The sequence below is a fragment of the Equus quagga genome, chromosome 12 (assembly GCF_021613505.1).
Source record: "Equus quagga isolate Etosha38 chromosome 12, UCLA_HA_Equagga_1.0, whole genome shotgun sequence".
Lineage (NCBI taxonomy): Eukaryota > Metazoa > Chordata > Mammalia > Perissodactyla > Equidae > Equus > Equus quagga.
Window position 1 is genome coordinate 31,506,131 of NC_060278.1, and position 17,739 is coordinate 31,523,869.

Here is a 17,739-nt window from a genome sequence, read left to right on the forward strand (position 1 = left end):
GAGAAGGAAGCTGCCTGCAAGAAGGCGGCATGGCAGAGGTCCTTGGGGTGACTTTGTGGAGAGGAGGCTGGTGAGTTCTCTGAGGGCCAGACTGTCCAGGTTCTTAAATGTGGGCTGAGGCTTGTGAACTCACCTCTAGTGCTTGAGGGACGTGAGAAGGACAGCCAGGAAAGAAAGATGAGTCAGGAGATCCTGAGGGGTACAGAGCTCCTCAAAAGTGAAAGACAGCTAGCAGACAAGTGCTGACATTCACGATTGTTTCTCTTTCTTTCGAGTGAATCATAATGGGAAGAAAATCTACTACTTTTTTGAAATACTACATTCTGTAAAAGTGTACCTGTAGCTGTATAGTTAGTATATCAAGAGAGAACGTTAAACTCTTGGGTTGAATAATTTATCCAGAGGAGGGTGACCACTATGCCTGTGCTATTTGGTTCTTCTTGAATTAAGTTGCTTTTCTGTTTCTCTAATCATATCTGTTCCTCTCCCAGATGGGGTCCTTTGGGCTCCTGCGTCAGTCGTCTGGCTGTTTAGAAAGGTTCCTTTGACCCTGGTTTGGGGCTGTGAGGCCCTTGTGCTTGCTCTCAAACACACTGTGTTGTTCTGAGCAGAAGTGAAGACCTGATGCTTGTTAATTGTCAGCAAGTTGTGTTACATTATCGTGTTAGTAGCCAGTTTACTTTTAAATTCTTGAGCAGAGTGACTCAGATACCAGAGCTCTGTGTGTAGACGTGCATCCGTGAAATGACTGGTCTTACCATGATAGACAGTCTTCCAGCTCTGGTTCTGGTTGATGCATTTCTCAAGAGTCTGCTGCAGACTCTTCTCCAGTAGTGTGCTCACCGCTCCAACAGAGCTTGAGGTACATCTTTCTCCCCCAGTGTTTCCCTTTTATTGCTTTAATTTTATTTTTTTTAAAACAGGGAACAATTTTATTTTGGTCCTAGGCCGTCTCTAACATCCTTCTTCTATTATAGCTTCCAGTGAGCTCCAGTTAAAAGGAATTGCTTGCTTCTATCCTCTCCCTTTTTTTCCCCCCAAACAAGGAAGGACCTAAATCTATTTTTCAATTTAGTGATAATTTAAGGTGGGGACTGGAGGACACCGAGTAGTTAAATACCTTTGAACCCATCGAGAAATGTCATTTACACAGAAAGTGTTTGAAACCACAGGTCCGGAATCCAGAGAGCTGGAGTGAACATTCTTTTCATCTTTTTAAAAAAGAACTGTGTTTCAACACTTAAGTTTTCTGGGGTTTTTTATGTGTCTAGATGTTTAAAATAGTTGGCTGATACTTAAAATTCTGTACTTAATCTTTTTAACTTTTTAGATTGTATCTTTTATAAGGGTACTGTGGCCCTTTTTAATTCTCTTCTGAATTATATGTCATTGTATCACTTTAAATGTATCACTTTAAATTGTGACTTGAGGGATAATTATTAATGATCTGAAAATATCCTGATGCTCAAAGCAAGACTTGCATGAAGGTGAAGACTAAAAATGGCACTCTCAAAGGCTGTGATTGTGAAATAGATATATAAATGTTCCTAAAATTGGGAACTCTGATGAATTTCACTAAAGTCATTAGGAATAAAGAAGAATGGCTGACTTTTTGCCAGTCTTGGAGGTGGTGGTACTTGTACCATTCAGTTGAGCATTTGGACTCAGGTGAGCGTGCAAGTCACGAGCCTGTACTTGGACCTGTGGGGTCTTGAGCAGGTGCTTTCCTCTCCTGTCAGTTTCCACTTGCATAAATTGGCTTCTTTGTTGGGTCATCATGAGGATCAACTGAGACAGCCCAGAAAAAGGTCTTAGCCTCAGCCTGGCTCAAGAAATATTGGCTACTAGCAATAATCTTACACAGTGCTCTTCTTGACCTGCGAATGTTGGAAGTCTGACCTGGAACATAGCCTCCTTGACATGTCAGGAAACGACCCAGGTTACCACAAGATGCAGTGTTAACCAACTCAGAGTCTGTTCATGCCTTGTTGACTTGCTTGTTTTTAATGAATCTAGGTAACTCCATTTCCAAGTACTGGATTTATAAATGGGTTTACGTCTCCAACCTTCAAACCCGCAGCATCTCCTCTGACTTCACTCAGACAGTATCCTCCGAGAAGCAGGCAAGTTCTGTGAGTGATTAAAATGCAGTTGTTTTTCCAGGGGTGGTAATAAGAGGTTGCTGCTATGTTGTATACTTTAAAAGCAAAGGAAAATAGAATGTGTTAAACCTTGGTAATCCTCACCATATGCACGAGTCACACTTACTAACTAGAGAGGCTGTTTCTGACGCTCACTCCTGATATATTTGGTCCTAGTAATGTTCACCAGGGATAAAGCTACTTGCAGTGTAGAATTACATTCTGTGAGATTTAAACCCTAAAATGCATACCGTAGTGCCTACATAAAGGATGGCTTCTCTGCAGACAAAGGCATAGGGCAGCCTGCATCTCTGCGTGCCTGCTTTTAACTTGGGCCTGGACTGTAGCTAACAGAACACTGATACTTTATTTATAGATTTGCATTATCAGGCATATTATGTGGTAACTGTTCTAAATAACATTTTTATATTTTTTCTAAATAGAAAGCAAATTTTAGCTTAGACATTCCTATATCGGCATGCTCGTTCTGTAACACTATGATCGTTTTTAACTGAGCATGTACGAACACTTTATTTATAGGAATCCTAGTAAGTCTCATCTACGCCATGCCATTCCCAGTGCAGAGAGGGGACCCGGGCTGTTAGAAAGTCCTTCGATATTTAACTTCACTGCGGATCGGCTACTCAACGGTGTCCGGAGCCCACAAACGAGGCCGACAGGCCAACCTAGAACACGGGTACAGAACCCTCCCACCTATGCTAAGAGAGACATTGGAACTGGGCGAGTGGAACAGAGCAGTCTGGAGTCCTCTCCTGGTTTGGGTAGAGGAAGGTGAGTTACACAGAATTTTTGTTGGACAGGTACTTGTGCTTATAAACTATTCCATTAATTTAGGTGTGTTTTATAATCATTATTTTCAAATGCATCACAGAAAATCAGATTGAAAGCTGTAGCCATCAAAGGTTTTATATAGTTACTCAGAAGAGTTGGTTTTAGAGCAGAGACTTAAGTAGTTTTATTTTTTTTTTGTAATATAAAATTCTTCAATCAGATCACTAAATGGAGTTGAACCATGTTAGGTCACGGTCATTTGTGGAGAATTTGGAGCTCGACATATAGCAGACTCCATGCTCTGTGAGCCTCTGGTCTCACTTCGCATCCCCTCCCGCTGCTGCCTGGGTAGAGGGCCCGCGTGTTCCCAGCCTTGCTCTTTTTCCAGCCAGCAGTGTCGCACAGTGGACAGGCAATGAGTTGTGTGGCCAGGCAGACCAGAGTTTAAATTCCATTTGTACTAAATTTGTTTATAAACACGTGCTGTTATGGTTAAGTGGTACCTGTTGGCCGTCTTTAGGGGAGAGTTAGCTCATTTCCATCCTTGATCCCACATTATCTGTGGTCATTACCCGGGGTTGTTAGCGTGCATCCTGACAGTGGGCTGTGTCTGCCCCCTTCTCACTTTTCCTTTGCTGCAGCTTGCTGTCTGCCTTCTGCCACTTATTCCTCCACTAGAGAGGTGGGCTTAGAAAAGATGGAGGTGGGTCATCATCCAAAAGATGGATGGGTGAGCGTCCAATCAGTGACATCTTGTCCACTGTTGACAGATGGAAGCTGGCTTATCAGTTTGTTCTCTCAGTGATTAGTTCAGTACGGGCTGTCAGGAAGGAAATCTCCTCTGATAATTAACTAGGTAGTGCTCAACTACCTAAGCTTTTTTTTTTTTTTTTAACCTACTTTGAAAACTTAAGATGAAAATATTTCTGTGTTCTATACTGAATGTCCAGCACAGTGTCTGACATGCAGAAGCTCCAATAATGTTGGTTCCTCTGCCTTCCTGGCACGATATGTTTCCAGTGCAGTTTGGGAGTGTGAGGAGCCCAGAGGTCCATCACATTTGTGGTGGTTAAATCCACATGGTCAGCCTTGGTAGGGTTGTAGGATGGACTTAGAGTGACTGAAGGCAGCAGGCTGCAGGAGAACTGGTGCAGGACTGCACATCGTCAGGAAATTTGATAGAAAGTTGGTTTGACTGGTATTGGAGGGCTGAAAGGCAAAGGGGCACACCGAGGAAATACAGAGGAAGTGACTTCAGGAGGCAGCTGCCATTCGTGGGGCTGGGAGACAGTAGGCAAGTTTGGGGTTTTTAGACAAAGAGGCTTGGAGCAGGGTCTGCGGAGCTGAGGCCAGACCCTAAGGAAGGGCCGTGCCACCATGCTAGATGGTGCTGGTTGAGGGACAGTGCAGAAGAAGCACCACCAGGAAGATAAGTTCCTAGACCCTCCTCCTGTGGCACTCCCTGTTGGGAAACACTGGACAAGGAGTGTCCTGGCAGTGGGAAGACGAGTCCTGCAGAACACCACCCGGTGTCACAGAGGAGGGTGAAGGCAGATGTGCTGAGGAGCATTTAGTCAGCCAGCATGCCCGCCTCTGACCATGTAGTCACATGCAGTCCTCCCACAGCATTCGAAATTCCAAACAGCAGTAACGACTTTATGCTTTTGCGCAACCAGTAGAGACTCCCACCTCAACAGTGTGCACCTGAGGACTGTGACCAGCACCAGTGAGACTGGAGAGAGCTCAGCCTACGCACCGGTCTACACCAGCTGCAAGGAACAGTCTGTCAGGGGAGCCCTGGTCAATACTGTCACCTGGCTCCTTCCTCTGTTCCTTGTGCCTTTTGTCTCCAGACAAGTCATCAGGTGCCCAGGGCTCTTCAGCTGAAGGGTGATGCCCGCCTTCTCTCCTGAAGGACCTGAGCCACAGTGGCCATGCTACCCCCCAGGACGCCTATTTTTCTGGTTTTTGTTTCGTTTTCCAGTAACTTTGTCTCTTGGGCAATAAGGAGCCGTCCAAGGCACCCCAGGAAATCCCCTGGACTACATATGGCTCTCTTACCTGCCATGTAACAGCAGCTCACAGGGCAGCCACCTAGCCAGGTTCAGTGTCAGGAAGAACCCCAGTTGAGCAGACGGCTATCTCTGTTATGTCACCTGATGGGAGCATTCCATTTTGGGGAACTAAGCCAGACCACCAAAATTCGAAGTGGTGGGCACAGGAACCAGAAATCATACTGGTGGAATATTGAGTGTGATAGTGAAGAGTCCCTCCCAATTCTGTTGTTTGGTGCCGGGGCCGTGTTTGCTGGTGTGGTCACATGCAAAGCATATGCTGCATCTCTTGAGTTAGGACCATCCTTTGAAGCTGTTGCCGACCCCTCAGCCTTGCATCTGAGTCTTCCTCGGTGAAGCTGCTCCCTGGAGTGGGGCACACGCCACTCATGCTGTGGGATGGGTCTCAACAGCATTGCATGGGCACCATGGGGTGAAGGCAGCGTCTCCTTAGGGTCCACTGACAGGTGCCAACAGACCAGTGGCACGCAGAGCTTCTGCCTCCTCCAGGATAGAGAAGGACTGGCCCCCTGGGCCAGGCTGGGCACCGTCAGTAGTGGTAAGCAGGCTAGCCTTGGCATTGGGGTGCCCGAGTGTAACTACTATGCACCTGGGCTGACAGGGAAGAGGCTGGACACCACCACTTGTCACCCACTTGTTGGGGATCTCTTCTAAAGTGGATGGCTCCAACACAGATGTCTTCACAATGTCCCTTCCTTAAGTCTCCTCCCAAGGTCTCTTTATTGTCAGACTTTGAGTTCTTGTCTTCATGAGTCTCTCGTCTAGCCAGGTCTTTAGCTCCCCTGCTTGAGAACTAGTGTAAATCTGTACTTTCAGCCGTTTCTGTGTCCAGACATGGTGGACAGCAAATATGTTGCTTGAAGTTCTGCTCTCTGGGAAGATCCCCTTGCACACTGGCTCTTGGGAATGCTCCTTATTGGGGTGTGATGCCAAGGCGGTCGGCATGCTGTTCAGCCATCTGTAACCCAGGTCCAGAGCTCTCCCCTGGTCAGTGGTCAATAAATTTTCATTACCATTCTTTAACAGTTGACCTTTATAGTTCACTATCAGATTTTATACATCTTGTCATTCCGACAGAATGGATATTCAAATATTTATGTGATAAATTCTAAATAGCCACTAGGATAATTCTTTTAATAAATGTTTTTATTTTATTTATGTATTTAGATATCAGTTTTAGTCCTTTATTATAAAATTTTTGTGTTTTGCTTGTACTTCCTCTTTTTTTCTGTTTTTGGTGGGGAAGATTTTCGCCCTAAGCTAACATCTGTTGCCAATCTTCCTCTCTCTCTTTTTTTTCCCCTTTCCCAAAGCCTCAGTGCATTGTTGTATATTCCAGTTGTAAGTGCTTCTAGTTCTTCTATGTGAGCCACTGCCACAGCATGGCTACTGACAGACAAGTGTGGTGTCATTCCGCACCCAGGAACCAAACCCAGGCTGCTGAAGTGGAGTGCACTGAACTTTAATCACTAGGCCATCAGGGCTAACTCTGCTTGTACTTCTTAAGGTTGAGATTTTAGAATCGAAAATCATCTTCAAAAGAGTATAAAGTAATAAAGACAAGTATGTCTGCACATCCATATACTTGAGAAAATGTTCTGAGTGGAAAAAATTAATGGTCTTTTGCTTTCCTCTCCTCTAGGAAAAATTCCTTTGGTTACCGGAAGAAAAGGGAGGAAAAGTTTACAGTGAGTACATCAAGCCGATGTCATTTTTGCAAGACATTTCAATCTAGTTTATACTAAAGAAACATGGGATTTAATCAAATCAGTAAAGGTTAAGATGTGAGAAGGAGCTTTTCAAAAGACATTTTCTTTTAACATGATATCCATTAGGTAATAACCAACATTTTAGATGCTCTGAAGAGGGGAAGGTGGTGGCTAGTTGCCTGAGTGTTACTGCATAGTACCTATGTGTGCATGCGCTGTGCAAATGATGCTGCCAAGAACATACACACAGACTCTAGTCTCTCTACAGGTGTCCAGAGTTCTTTCTGGGTGGGTAACCATACACCATAAAATAACTGGACTCATGTAGGAATTAGTTCATTAATATTTTTCATTCAAAATGATTTACTTTGTACCCACAATGTAGAAAGCATTATTGCGTTCTGCTGTAGCCTATGCTCAGGACAAATGCAAAATTAAGTGATGGGTTTATGTGAGTGAGAAGTCCATGGGCGTACTCACGTCTGCTTGGGTTGATTAAACAGTTCCTCCTATGCATAATGCTTCCACAGGCTTTGATGGGGCTCATATGGTACGTTTCCACATGAAGTGGTGGGAGAACATCCTGGCAGAGTTACCAGGATTGGTGAAGACGCAGAAGGGAGAAAGTATGTTTCATGGACTTGCACATGAAGAATTCCCCACTTAGAAGACTGGCAAAGACCTTGAGAAAGTTCTTGGTCCAGTCCCTGAACCATTGGTATATGCTTTCTCATCACAAAAGAGAAAGTTTGTTTGTCTAGAACTTAGTACAAGTTAGTCATAAAGAAACACGCATAATCCTGCCTTATTGGTTACTTTAGCCTAGTTTTTGGTGAACCCTTTGGTAAGGCAGTTTACATCAGTTGATCCTAGTTGGAATTAATGAATTCCTGTAACATTTGGACTAACAAGACTAGCATTTGAATATCTCTTCAGATATTACTTACCTTACACAAGTTATTCCCATTGGTCACTACATCACCTTCAAAAGTGAAATTTTTTCCTGCTACCATCTTGATTCATTTTGTGTCCCTAATTCATGTGTTCATACCTGGGAGCCACCTAGAAGCCCAGGCACATGATGCAGGTATATGTATTAAAGAGACCACAGCTGTTACCACACTAGGCTCCTCTAATGACTTCAGCCTAGAGATGGGCAACAAACGTATGGGCAGTTGGCTGAAGCCCGTAGGACCAGGGATGGGTTGCATGCCACCTAAAGCTGTCGGCTTGCCATTTTGTGACTGCTGTGTCTGGGCAGCTACTGCCTGCCTCTTTTGTTCCTAAAGGTCGAGATTTAGTGACTTTTTAGTAAGTCTTTCTCCCTAGAAATGCTTATCATCTGGAAACCTGGGTTTCCCTCAGAAACATGCAGGTGTTTAAAATAAAGCGTCTAAAAATTGCTTTGAGATTATGGTGTCTGCATAACCTAGAGCTGCGCTGAATTATAGGGAGTGTCCCACGGCCAAGTGGTTAACAAGTGCAGGCTTAGTTCTGAGGGCACCTAACTGAGCAAAATGAGGCTGAACTCCGGCACCTACACCCTAATAAAGAGAGAAACAGGTGGGGATGCCCAGAAGAGATGTGGAATTTGCCAGCTTGGGTCCATTTTTACCTTTAACCTGCTCTCACTTGAGTTCTGACAGATTTTCTCTGCATTCCACTTCTGTAGGGAAATAAGTTTCTGGGAAATGTTGGCCCTTTCAAGTTATGAGCCCCGTGAGGGCATTGCTTCTAGTCAGAGTAGCCCACCCCTCTCCCAGAAATACCTGTATTCCACCTGAACACAAACTCACTTCCCCCTCCTGTTCCTGACTCCTTCAGCCAAGAACTGGACACTTATAAAATGACTTCTAGCTTATTAAAGCAAGTTGATAGTTTTTCGATAAAACACGTATCACTGCCTTTCGCCCTAGATCTTGGGTTTATAAAGTACACTCAGATATTATGCTGAGTCTACCTGAAGTCAGGGAATGTCTTATTAAATACCATGTTTCTACATAGTGATTTAAACATATAAAGGGTTTCAGTAAGTTAATTTTCAGATAACTTGAAGACTCTTTTTTTGTTAAACCATTTTTTTAATGGAAATCTTTGTAAATTTCTTACATAAGGTGTAGAGTTGAGAGAGTGGCACTTTTTTCTCTTACTGTCTCCTCCATGACTTAGATTACAAGCTGTTCTGTGATAACATGAAACTTGTCTGGAGATGACTGAGTTAGTTAATGTCTGGACTCGGGCTCTTCTGATTTGTGAGCAGTGGGGTTGAGTGACTTTACAGCATCTCCCCTGTCTGTGGCTGTCACTTTGCTGCTATCAGCTGCACACTTGGGTCCTACCAGGCCTTTGTCGGCTGATGGTGGTCCAGGGGCTGCAGGGTCTTGTGGTCGTAGAGAAGCAGCTCCATTGCAGTGTGCTGGATCATGGCTGGCAGCAGCCTGAGGTCTCACCTTTACAGCTCTTCTTCTGATGAAGGAGATGAAGTGTTTGTATGTTTGGAACATCTGTCTGCCTTTTCAGATGGATGCAGAAATGAGAAGGCTGGAGAGCAGGTTCTTGGCCTTAGCCTTCTGCTGTATTTCTTAGTTCTGCACTGTGTGTCTACACTTGGGCAACTTTATGGGTGTTCTTCTCTTTCAGAGGAGTCAAACTCAGTCTCCAACGCCACCAAAGCCTCCGTCTCCGAGCTTCGAATTAGGGCTGTCCAACTTCCCCCCACTGCCTGGGGCAGCAGGCCACTTGAAGACAGAGGACTTGTCTAGCTTGCTGATAGGATCATCAAAAGAAAGGGTAAGATACGTATCACAGGCTTAACAGTCACTGACGTTTGCTGAGTGCTGATTCGTGCCTGGCACCTTGCTGAGCTCTTTACATATATAATATTCTTCATACTCAGAAGAGGTTCAGAGAGGTTAAGTGATTTGCACAGGTCACACAGATTTTGAGTGGATGGGTCAGAGTTGAACCCAGGACTGGACCCTCTTAGTTGCCTGTCTGCCAGGGTAAGAGGTGGAAACCTGTGCTGTGGCATGCTATACAGATGCTTTCTCTCACCCTGGAAACTCAGATTGCACTTATATTGTTGTTATTCAGGACTTGCCATTATTTTACAAGTCAGCAGAATAAAACAGAGAAATCTGGATTGTACCAGAAGTAATACAGTTTTTGGTAACCTACATGAATAACAAGGAGCCCGGAATAACTTTACTCTAATACTGGTGGTTTTGGGTGAATTCTGTAGGCTGCTAAATGCGTTGTTTTCACTCTTCTGCAGTGATGACAATCCCAAGAATCAGCTTGAGCTACAGAAGCCAGAGGGTGTGAGTTCCAGTGCTCCTTCTGGGTTCTGCTGTAGTTGACGAGTTAAGGAGGGATTTGTCCTGCTGCCAGGAGTGCTGTTGATGGCTCTGTCGGTTCTTAGCCAGGCAGAGGTGCCCTGCAATGCCATGTTGAGCTGAGGCGGGGAGAATGTGTCCCCGGGCGAGTTCTCAGCGTGGCTGCACACCACAGTCGCCCTTTGTCTTTTTCCACTGGAAATCCACCACCACCCTGCCCGCTACCCTCAGATCTCAGGGATCAGAATCCTCTCACCTCTGGATTGGAAAGGCACGCACTGCAGCTGCGGCCAAACCGTCTACTCTCAGAGAGCACCATGAAGCCCTCAGGCACCAGGCCAGGGCTCACGGTGAGATTTATAAAGCCAGGGGTTTAGTCCTCCTTATCCTCCCACACAATGCAGCTGTGGTCTACGTTCCAGCATGTCAGGACCCAACATCCTGGATTAAATGAGCTTTTACAAAAAGATATTTTCCATTCCCACCAACCTTGAGCATGAAATCTTGAAAGATCGTGGTTCTCACGGAGGGCCTCTTGTCTCTGGTCACCCCCGTTGAGGACAGGTGTAGACGTAGTGCCATTCCATCCATCTCGCTCCCTCCAGAAGCTCTCGTTTCAGTTCATTTCTGAACTTACCTGCTTTGAAAAGTACAATTTTAAGACAATGTCTTTTTGCGCTTAATCACACTTCCAATTATTTATTTGTTCTCCTGCCTTTTTTGTTAGTTACACAACATGAAGAAGACTGTGCATATGTGAGCTATCTCTGCACATCAGGGTCACCAGCCTGAGTAAGAACATCTAGTGTTAGTCAGGTCTTTGCCTCATTGCTGTGGACAAATAAACATTCTCAGCCTCACTTTCCTCGCCTGTTAAACTGGGAGAGTTAACACACCTGCTTCTAGGGTTTCTGGGGAATTCAGGTGAGAACTGCTGTCAGCACCTCCTGCCCACCTCAAGGCACTCAAATTTATGTCAGTATGGAGGCGTTGATCTTTTTGATTTTAGTTATAAGACTGAGTCATTGAATTGTGTTAGGAGCTCTACATTTAACAGATATTTGGGTGTTATATGCCAGGCTGTACTAGGCGCTGGAATATCAGATGGATAAGATGTTTTTGATGCGTATTCAATTAAGAAAACAAATTTGTTGCTAATTATGATAGAAGCACGGAAGAAAGGGCCTGAGATGTCAGGGAAGACGGGTGAGGGCTCTGTAGGCAGGACAGACTTGGGGTGGTTTCCTTGTGCAGCCAGTGTTTGCCAGCTCTGCTCTCCTCTGCAGGGTCCACTCAGTCAGCACCCGGCACAGCCGCCCCTCCACCCCCAGGAGGAAGATGGGAAGCCATCAGATTGTTGCCATCATTGGTGTATTTAAGATGATTATGACAAAGATCTGACAAATGCTTCTCTACACAAATGTAACTGTTATTCTGATGATTTTCAGAGCCTCAATGCGGATGCAAGCACGAACACTCCTCCCGCAGTGACCCCCCGAGAGCCCTCAGTGCCAGCCCCCTGCACTGTGTCGGCAGCCTGTGCGCGCTCCCCTTCCCCCACCCACCTACCCGAGTAAGTAGCTGCCTTCTGTCACACTTCCATGTTGACTGATTGAAATTGCTCCCCAGTGTGCAGGAGATTCAAATGTTGGGTGGCATTTTTACAGGGATCCCAAGGTGGTCGAGAAGCAGAGGGAAACCCCAAGTATGGACAGACTTCCTTCTACCCTGACTACAACTGCAAGTAAATCGGTGCAGGTGAACGGCGCTGCCACGGTACGTGCCCCAACCACCTCCCGCCACCCCATGGAGGCTCTCCGTGTGGGAGAAAGACAGAGCTCCTTCTCTGCATCAGCTTATTCTCAGTAAAATCAAATTTGATGGGTTTTTACTTGTGTGTGTGCTGTTGTGCTTTCTGTACAGAATACCTTGGATCTTTGCTATTCATTTTCACCTTACTGCCTGGTTATTTCTCGTTACACAGCCATGGTGTCTTTATTTCAGTGCCACTAGAGCACAGTTCTCTTTTTGAGTAGTCAGAAGATGCCAGCTCCTGTTCTCTGTAGGACTTGTGGTCGTGTAGCGTGTGCTGTCAGTAGCAGACACTGAGGACAGACAGGCACAGCCCTGCCCTCCCGCTCCTGTGGGGCCGCTCCCTCCCCGCGTGGGCCTGCGCACTACTCCAGCCCTCTCCTCTCCTTCCCTCAGGGGCCAGTCCGCCTCTCTATTCTGATTTGTGTTCTCCTCAGTTTGATCTCCGTGAGCTTTGTCGTTTCGTTTCGTTTGGGAGTTAAACCTTTACTGTCCACCAGGTTGACTCTTTAAAGAAAAACATTTTTTTAGGTTAAAAAATTATTTTTAAGTTAGCAAATGGCTTATGCAGGTGAAATAGTTTTTACTATTCTGTTTTCTTCGGTCATTTAATCTTCATGCTTTTACGTACCCAAAAACCCTATTAATTTTTTTTAAGTTTTTAACTCTGTCTTCACCTTTCCTGAACCCCCATCTCCAGCCCTCTGTAGTTTTCAGATGTGCCCAAAAATTTTTCAAAGATAATTTTTGAAGTTCACCTTAAGTGATGGGCTGTGCCTTTCTCTAGCATTCCAGGAAACCTGGGCTGTGCTGAGTGGCAGTGTGTGTGGAAGGAAGCAAGGGCAGAGAAAGCAGATGTTGCCTTTTCTGGGGATTTCTGGTGTTCTTAGGCCTCCTTCCAGGCTTCCATGAGGCTCAGCAATCCGTAAAGGTCAAACGTTGGGAAGAGTTCAGTCAGCACTTTACATATCAATACCACCTCTAGTTGCAGCCTTTTTTTACAAGATATTTCTAGAGTATCTTGGAAGGAAAGTTGTACTGCAAGGGAAACAAAATTTTGTTGAAACTTATGACCTTTTTAAAAGTCAGAATACTCTGAATGTGGAGATCTGGTTACGGTTGAGAACTTGTTTACTTTTACCTTAAGTGAACTTTATTTTCACATGTTGTCACTGGAGACGTCATTTTATGCATGTCATCCCAGAGTTATGTCTGTTTCCCAGGAATTTCGAAAACCCAGCTACGCGGAGATTTGTCAGAGGACGAGTAGAGAGCCTCCGGTGTCCCCGTTGCAACCCCAAAAAGAACAAAAGCCAAACACTGTCGGTTGTGGGAAGGAAGAAAAGAAGCTCCCTGAGAGAGAGCCCCCTACCCCCAAGTCCAACCCGGGACCACCCAAAGACCAGAGGAGGCCGCCGGGCCGCCGGCCTTCGCCACCGGCCACAGGGAAGCGTCCACACAGAGAACAGAGCACCCCTCCCAAGTCCCCCCAGTGAACGCCGAGGGCTGGGAGGGCTGCGAGGAGTTGAGGTCGCCACAACTAAGCACTGTCCCACTCGGGACCGAGAATGAGCCGCTGGTTAGGAGCTTGCAGTGGAGAGGAGGCCATGAGATGCCTGCAAGTTATTTTTCTTCTATGAGTCGGATTTTCCCCCTCTTGAAAAAAATCTATTTTTCAGGATTTAATTAATATAAACCTTATTTTAGGTTGGTGCTTAACTGGAGGTGATGCATAAGTCTGATTTTTTTCAGGATAGAAAATGCATTTATCCTAACAAATTGATATTTTTTATTAAGCCTCCATGTGGCTATGAATGCAAGCTATATATAGTGAGTTTTTCTAAATTAAGCGGAACTATGCTACTTCGTTTTTTAAAATAACTGGTTAGCAAGTGCATATCTCTAAGATGTCCATACCGACAGGTGAAGCTGAGGACAGTGGGATTGAGGGCATGAGGCGACGCTGTAAGTGGAGCCTGGAGAAGGCATAGGGTCAGATCGAGTCACACCCTGGCCTGGGAGTTATACTTTCATTCAGAATCCTAACAAGTGATTCTAGCATTTTTTTTTAAAGAGTATAGCCCGTTTTTGATCCATGGGGCAAAATGAGCCTGCAGAGAGCGCCCAAGAGAGCCTTGAAACCTCAAGTTTGATGTACTGCAAGCAGTAACCAGCTTCTCACTCCAGTCTCAAGTGGCTATTATGTAAGATAAATTCAAAGCACAGTGTGAATAGAATTAAATGAAAACATAAACTTTGCTGCCCACTGACATGTTATCGCAAAGTTGTACCCTGATGTTGTCTTGCTCCCACGAGCTAGCAGGGAGGATGTGGGAGCCACGGTGGCTCCTGCGTCTCCCCCATGTTAGTCAGCTCCCGTGGGCACCTTCCCGTACCTCTGAATCGGCACGCAGACCGAGACGTTGCATAACTGTGAGAGAATGGTATTTGTGGTGCCCCTTTGGTGGTGGAGGATGAAAACTCCCGCTCTCTTTACCTCCAAGATGAGGGTCTCATTGAGCCCTCCTGGGTGTGCTGGGCTCGGAAGAACACGCATGCACTGAAGCTAGCAGTTTATAATAAAGTTAAATACAAATTATTTTGTTTTAAAATGCCTAAATTTTTTCTTTGATTATTCTAAGCAGCAGACGTTAAAATAAGACTATTTCCTGCTAAATGTAACCATACAGTTTATTCCACAAAATGTTATTTAATAAGACTGAGGATTTTTTTAAAAAAATTATTTCCATCCAATATTTAAAGACTTGAATTTTATTTAAACTTGAAAATGACTTTGCCTTAACTTTTGTATAAGACAGCATAGAGTTGATGGAGACCGGCCCCTGGGTTGGCATGAGTCGAGTACAGAGTTACTCAGTTACGTGGGATCTGCTGGCGCTAGTTTTACTGAGTAAGCATACGGTAGTGTGAGAACTAGCAGCATTGTTTGTAATATACCTTGAAGATCTTAAACAGTTGACCTTTTTCAGATTGTTGAAAGCCCTGTAAATGCGGATAGTCGATACTGTATTAAATATGTGCACTTGGAGTGTGTGCTTTGCCTGTACAGTTGTAAATAATCAGAACATATTAAAAAGGTACCCTAAAGAGAAAATCTGATAAAAATTATTGATATATTATAAATGTTGCTATTGAGCTGGATGTAGATAAACTAAATGTTGTGGTTTGAATATTATTTTAATTTGTTGAGGTTTTTTCCTTTTTCTCCTATGCCGGTGTGTTGAACTGATTCTGCCTCTTTGCTGCTGCAAAAGGGAAATGGAAAGTCTTATTAAAGCCTTCAGATGTCTTCATGCTCTTCTTAAAAGTATGTAAATATGTACTAATCATAGCTGATGTGAAAGGGTTTTGAAGTATAATATTGAAAGCAGACACTTGCAGGGTCTGCAAGGGAAAGTAAAAATAATCTACTGCTTAAATCTGGAATAGCTGAGTATGATTTCCCCTGCCAGAGGGAAAGGCGCCCTGGTGCATTTGACCATCTCCTTCATTCAGTACCTAGAAATACACACAGTGCTAATAGTTTGCAAATGCTGGTAAAAGGAAAATGGGACTTTACTTCTTTGTAGTTGTCAGACTGCTGACTAAAACATCAGGAATAACTGACCTCTTACACCCAAACTGATGAGTACTGTATACAGCGTTGGAAGGGCATGCTCCAAGCCCTAGGAATTCCTTAATGTCGCAGTCTTTGCTGGAAGAGGGAGCGGATGTTGTCAGCCATCATCATCCCCCAAATCACAAACCCTGTGGAGCTGAGACACTGGTTCTCAATGATGACAAATCCTTTCCCTGGAGGCAGGTGTGTGCTAGAGCCAGCTGTAGCGATCTGCTCTTTGTTGGCAGACAGCATGACGGTGGGCCCCTGAGGTAGCAGCCAATCGTGTGGCAGGCGGTGCCTGAGAGGCGCAGGGTGGAATCTGCTGCGTCCCTGCTGGCTCAGTGTGCTGTGTTTACTGCTCCTGCAGCCAGTCTGTTGCATCGAGAGTTGAAACCTCGCTCTGATGTGATTTTTATAGCATCCTTTTTAATTAAGCAAAGGTAATATGCCAAATACTTCTATAATGTCTACAACACGACCTTTCTGACATTGCTCTGAGATGTCCCTTCACAGAAAGGAATGGGAGTTCACAGCGGGAAGCTGTGATACGGCACACAGACAGCGGCTCCATCACACGCAGCCAGTAGTGTGTGGCTTTCGTACATTTTTTAAAATTTAACTCTTTCCTTTCCCCCAGCAGTATCTCAAGGTATAGAATCAGATGCAGCAATCACAAATGACATTTTAACTTGTAAAATTGTGAGGTGATGCTTGTCATCTGGAAATATGAGAATCTGGCTTTTTTCACTAGACATGAATTTCAAGTAGAATAGTTCCTTTTTAAGAGTTAGTGTCATGATGTTTCTGATCAGCCCTTCCTGTAATCACATCACTGGTTGTCATTAGCAGGTGGCAAAAGATGTTTTATGTTGCTGCGTTAGTCAGGACCGCTGCAGTTTACATTTAAAAACTGGCTCAGTTTCTGCAAGGGCGGCAGGTGAGGAAGGTGCGTGCCTGTCTTTGTACCAGCCGTCAGTGTGCTCTAGTTAGGGTCCATGTACTTCAAGGCCTCTTACCCAGAAAGCAGCAGACAATCGAAGACAGAAGGAGAGCCAACAGCTGCCAATTCACACAACGCAAGTGTAATGTGGAAGCTTTCTTGAAGGTTTTTGTTTTTGTTCTAATTCTTTTCATTAAGACTGGAATCAAGCTTACATGTAAACTATTGGTAATTTAAGTTTCCTTTTGTGTCATTCAGTGTAAAACTGTCTAATTTGAAAAAAAATGTAGGTTATGAAAAATAAAGATTTAGGCACTGTTCAGTTTTTCTTTTGATTTTTTTAATTAAAATTTTCTTCAAGAATGCATCTTTTTTAAAAATAGTTTTTTGTCTCTTCCCATCAGTGTACATGAGAGTGAAATGCAGGTTGCCTTGGCCTGTGTTTGGATTATGGCTTCTCGACACACGTGTGAGTTATGCCGCATTAGGGCTTTTCCCCGGTTGGCTTAGTGCTCTGAGGTGTTCAGAGTGAGCATTAAAATCAAGATTCACAAGGAAACAGTTCATTAGTCCAAGATTTACCACAAGAATAAAGATTCCTGTGTCAGGATCTTTTGTTTCTTATGTTAAATGGCCTTGTTTCATGAGATGTCTCCATAAAGTCACTTGGAGTTGTTGTTGGGTCATGGTGGTTTTCAGATCACAAATGAGCCTCAAAACAAACTAATTGACTTATTCCTAAATAATCATGATGCCAACACTAGTAAAAGGCTGAAGATGGATCAAACTTATTAGTATATTATAAATTTAGTGGACAGATGGTCCGATTAGATATTAATTGCCTGATTTTCCTTTTCTATGAATTGCCTGTTCATATCCTATTCCCATTTTTCTACTGGGTTATCTTTTTCTTATTGACTTGGTATCCTTTATCTGTTCTCACTATCAGTCCTTTGTTATGTATGTTACAAATATTTTCTCTCAATCTCTACCAGTTGTCTTAACTTTATTTGGAGTACCTTTTATCTTACAGTTTTTAATTATCATGTAGTAAAATTTATCAGTCTTCTCCTTTATGGTTTGAGTGTCTTGGTCTTGTTTATGAAGTCTTTCCCTGCTCCGGAGTCACAAAGGTAATCTCCTTTTATGTCTATATATGTCTTCAGTCCATCTGGAATTGACTGATTTGTATGTGCGTGTATGGTCTGAGGTAAGAACCCAGTTTTATTTTTTGCCACACGGAAAATTTCTTTTTCTCATATCACTTATTAATTAGTTTATTATTTTTCTACTGATGTGTAATGCCACTCTTG

At 44.1% G+C, this 17,739-nt stretch overlaps 1 protein-coding gene across 10 annotated transcripts in view; it reads left to right on the plus strand.

Annotated features, from left to right (window-relative positions):
* Positions 1-16,748, plus strand: part of LARP4B (La ribonucleoprotein 4B) — a 90,066-nt gene extending 73,318 nt beyond the window's left edge. For 3 of the 10 annotated variants that reach the window (XM_046678422.1, XM_046678424.1, XM_046678415.1), the window contains 7 exons: positions 2,017-2,132; positions 2,682-2,933; positions 6,651-6,696; positions 9,358-9,507; positions 11,501-11,625; positions 11,720-11,828; positions 13,088-16,748. In XM_046678422.1, coding sequence (XP_046534378.1) covers positions 2,017-2,132; positions 2,682-2,933; positions 6,651-6,696; positions 9,358-9,507; positions 11,501-11,625; positions 11,720-11,828; positions 13,088-13,360 — 1,071 coding nt within the window. In that variant the 3' untranslated portion in view covers positions 13,361-16,748. The remainder of the gene's footprint in view (positions 1-2,016; positions 2,133-2,681; positions 2,934-6,650; positions 6,697-9,357; positions 9,508-11,500; positions 11,626-11,719; positions 11,829-13,087) is intronic. The other 7 variants (XM_046678423.1, XM_046678416.1, XM_046678425.1 and 4 more) reach the window with 5 other exon arrangements.
* Positions 16,749-17,739: the final 991 nt, after the last annotated feature.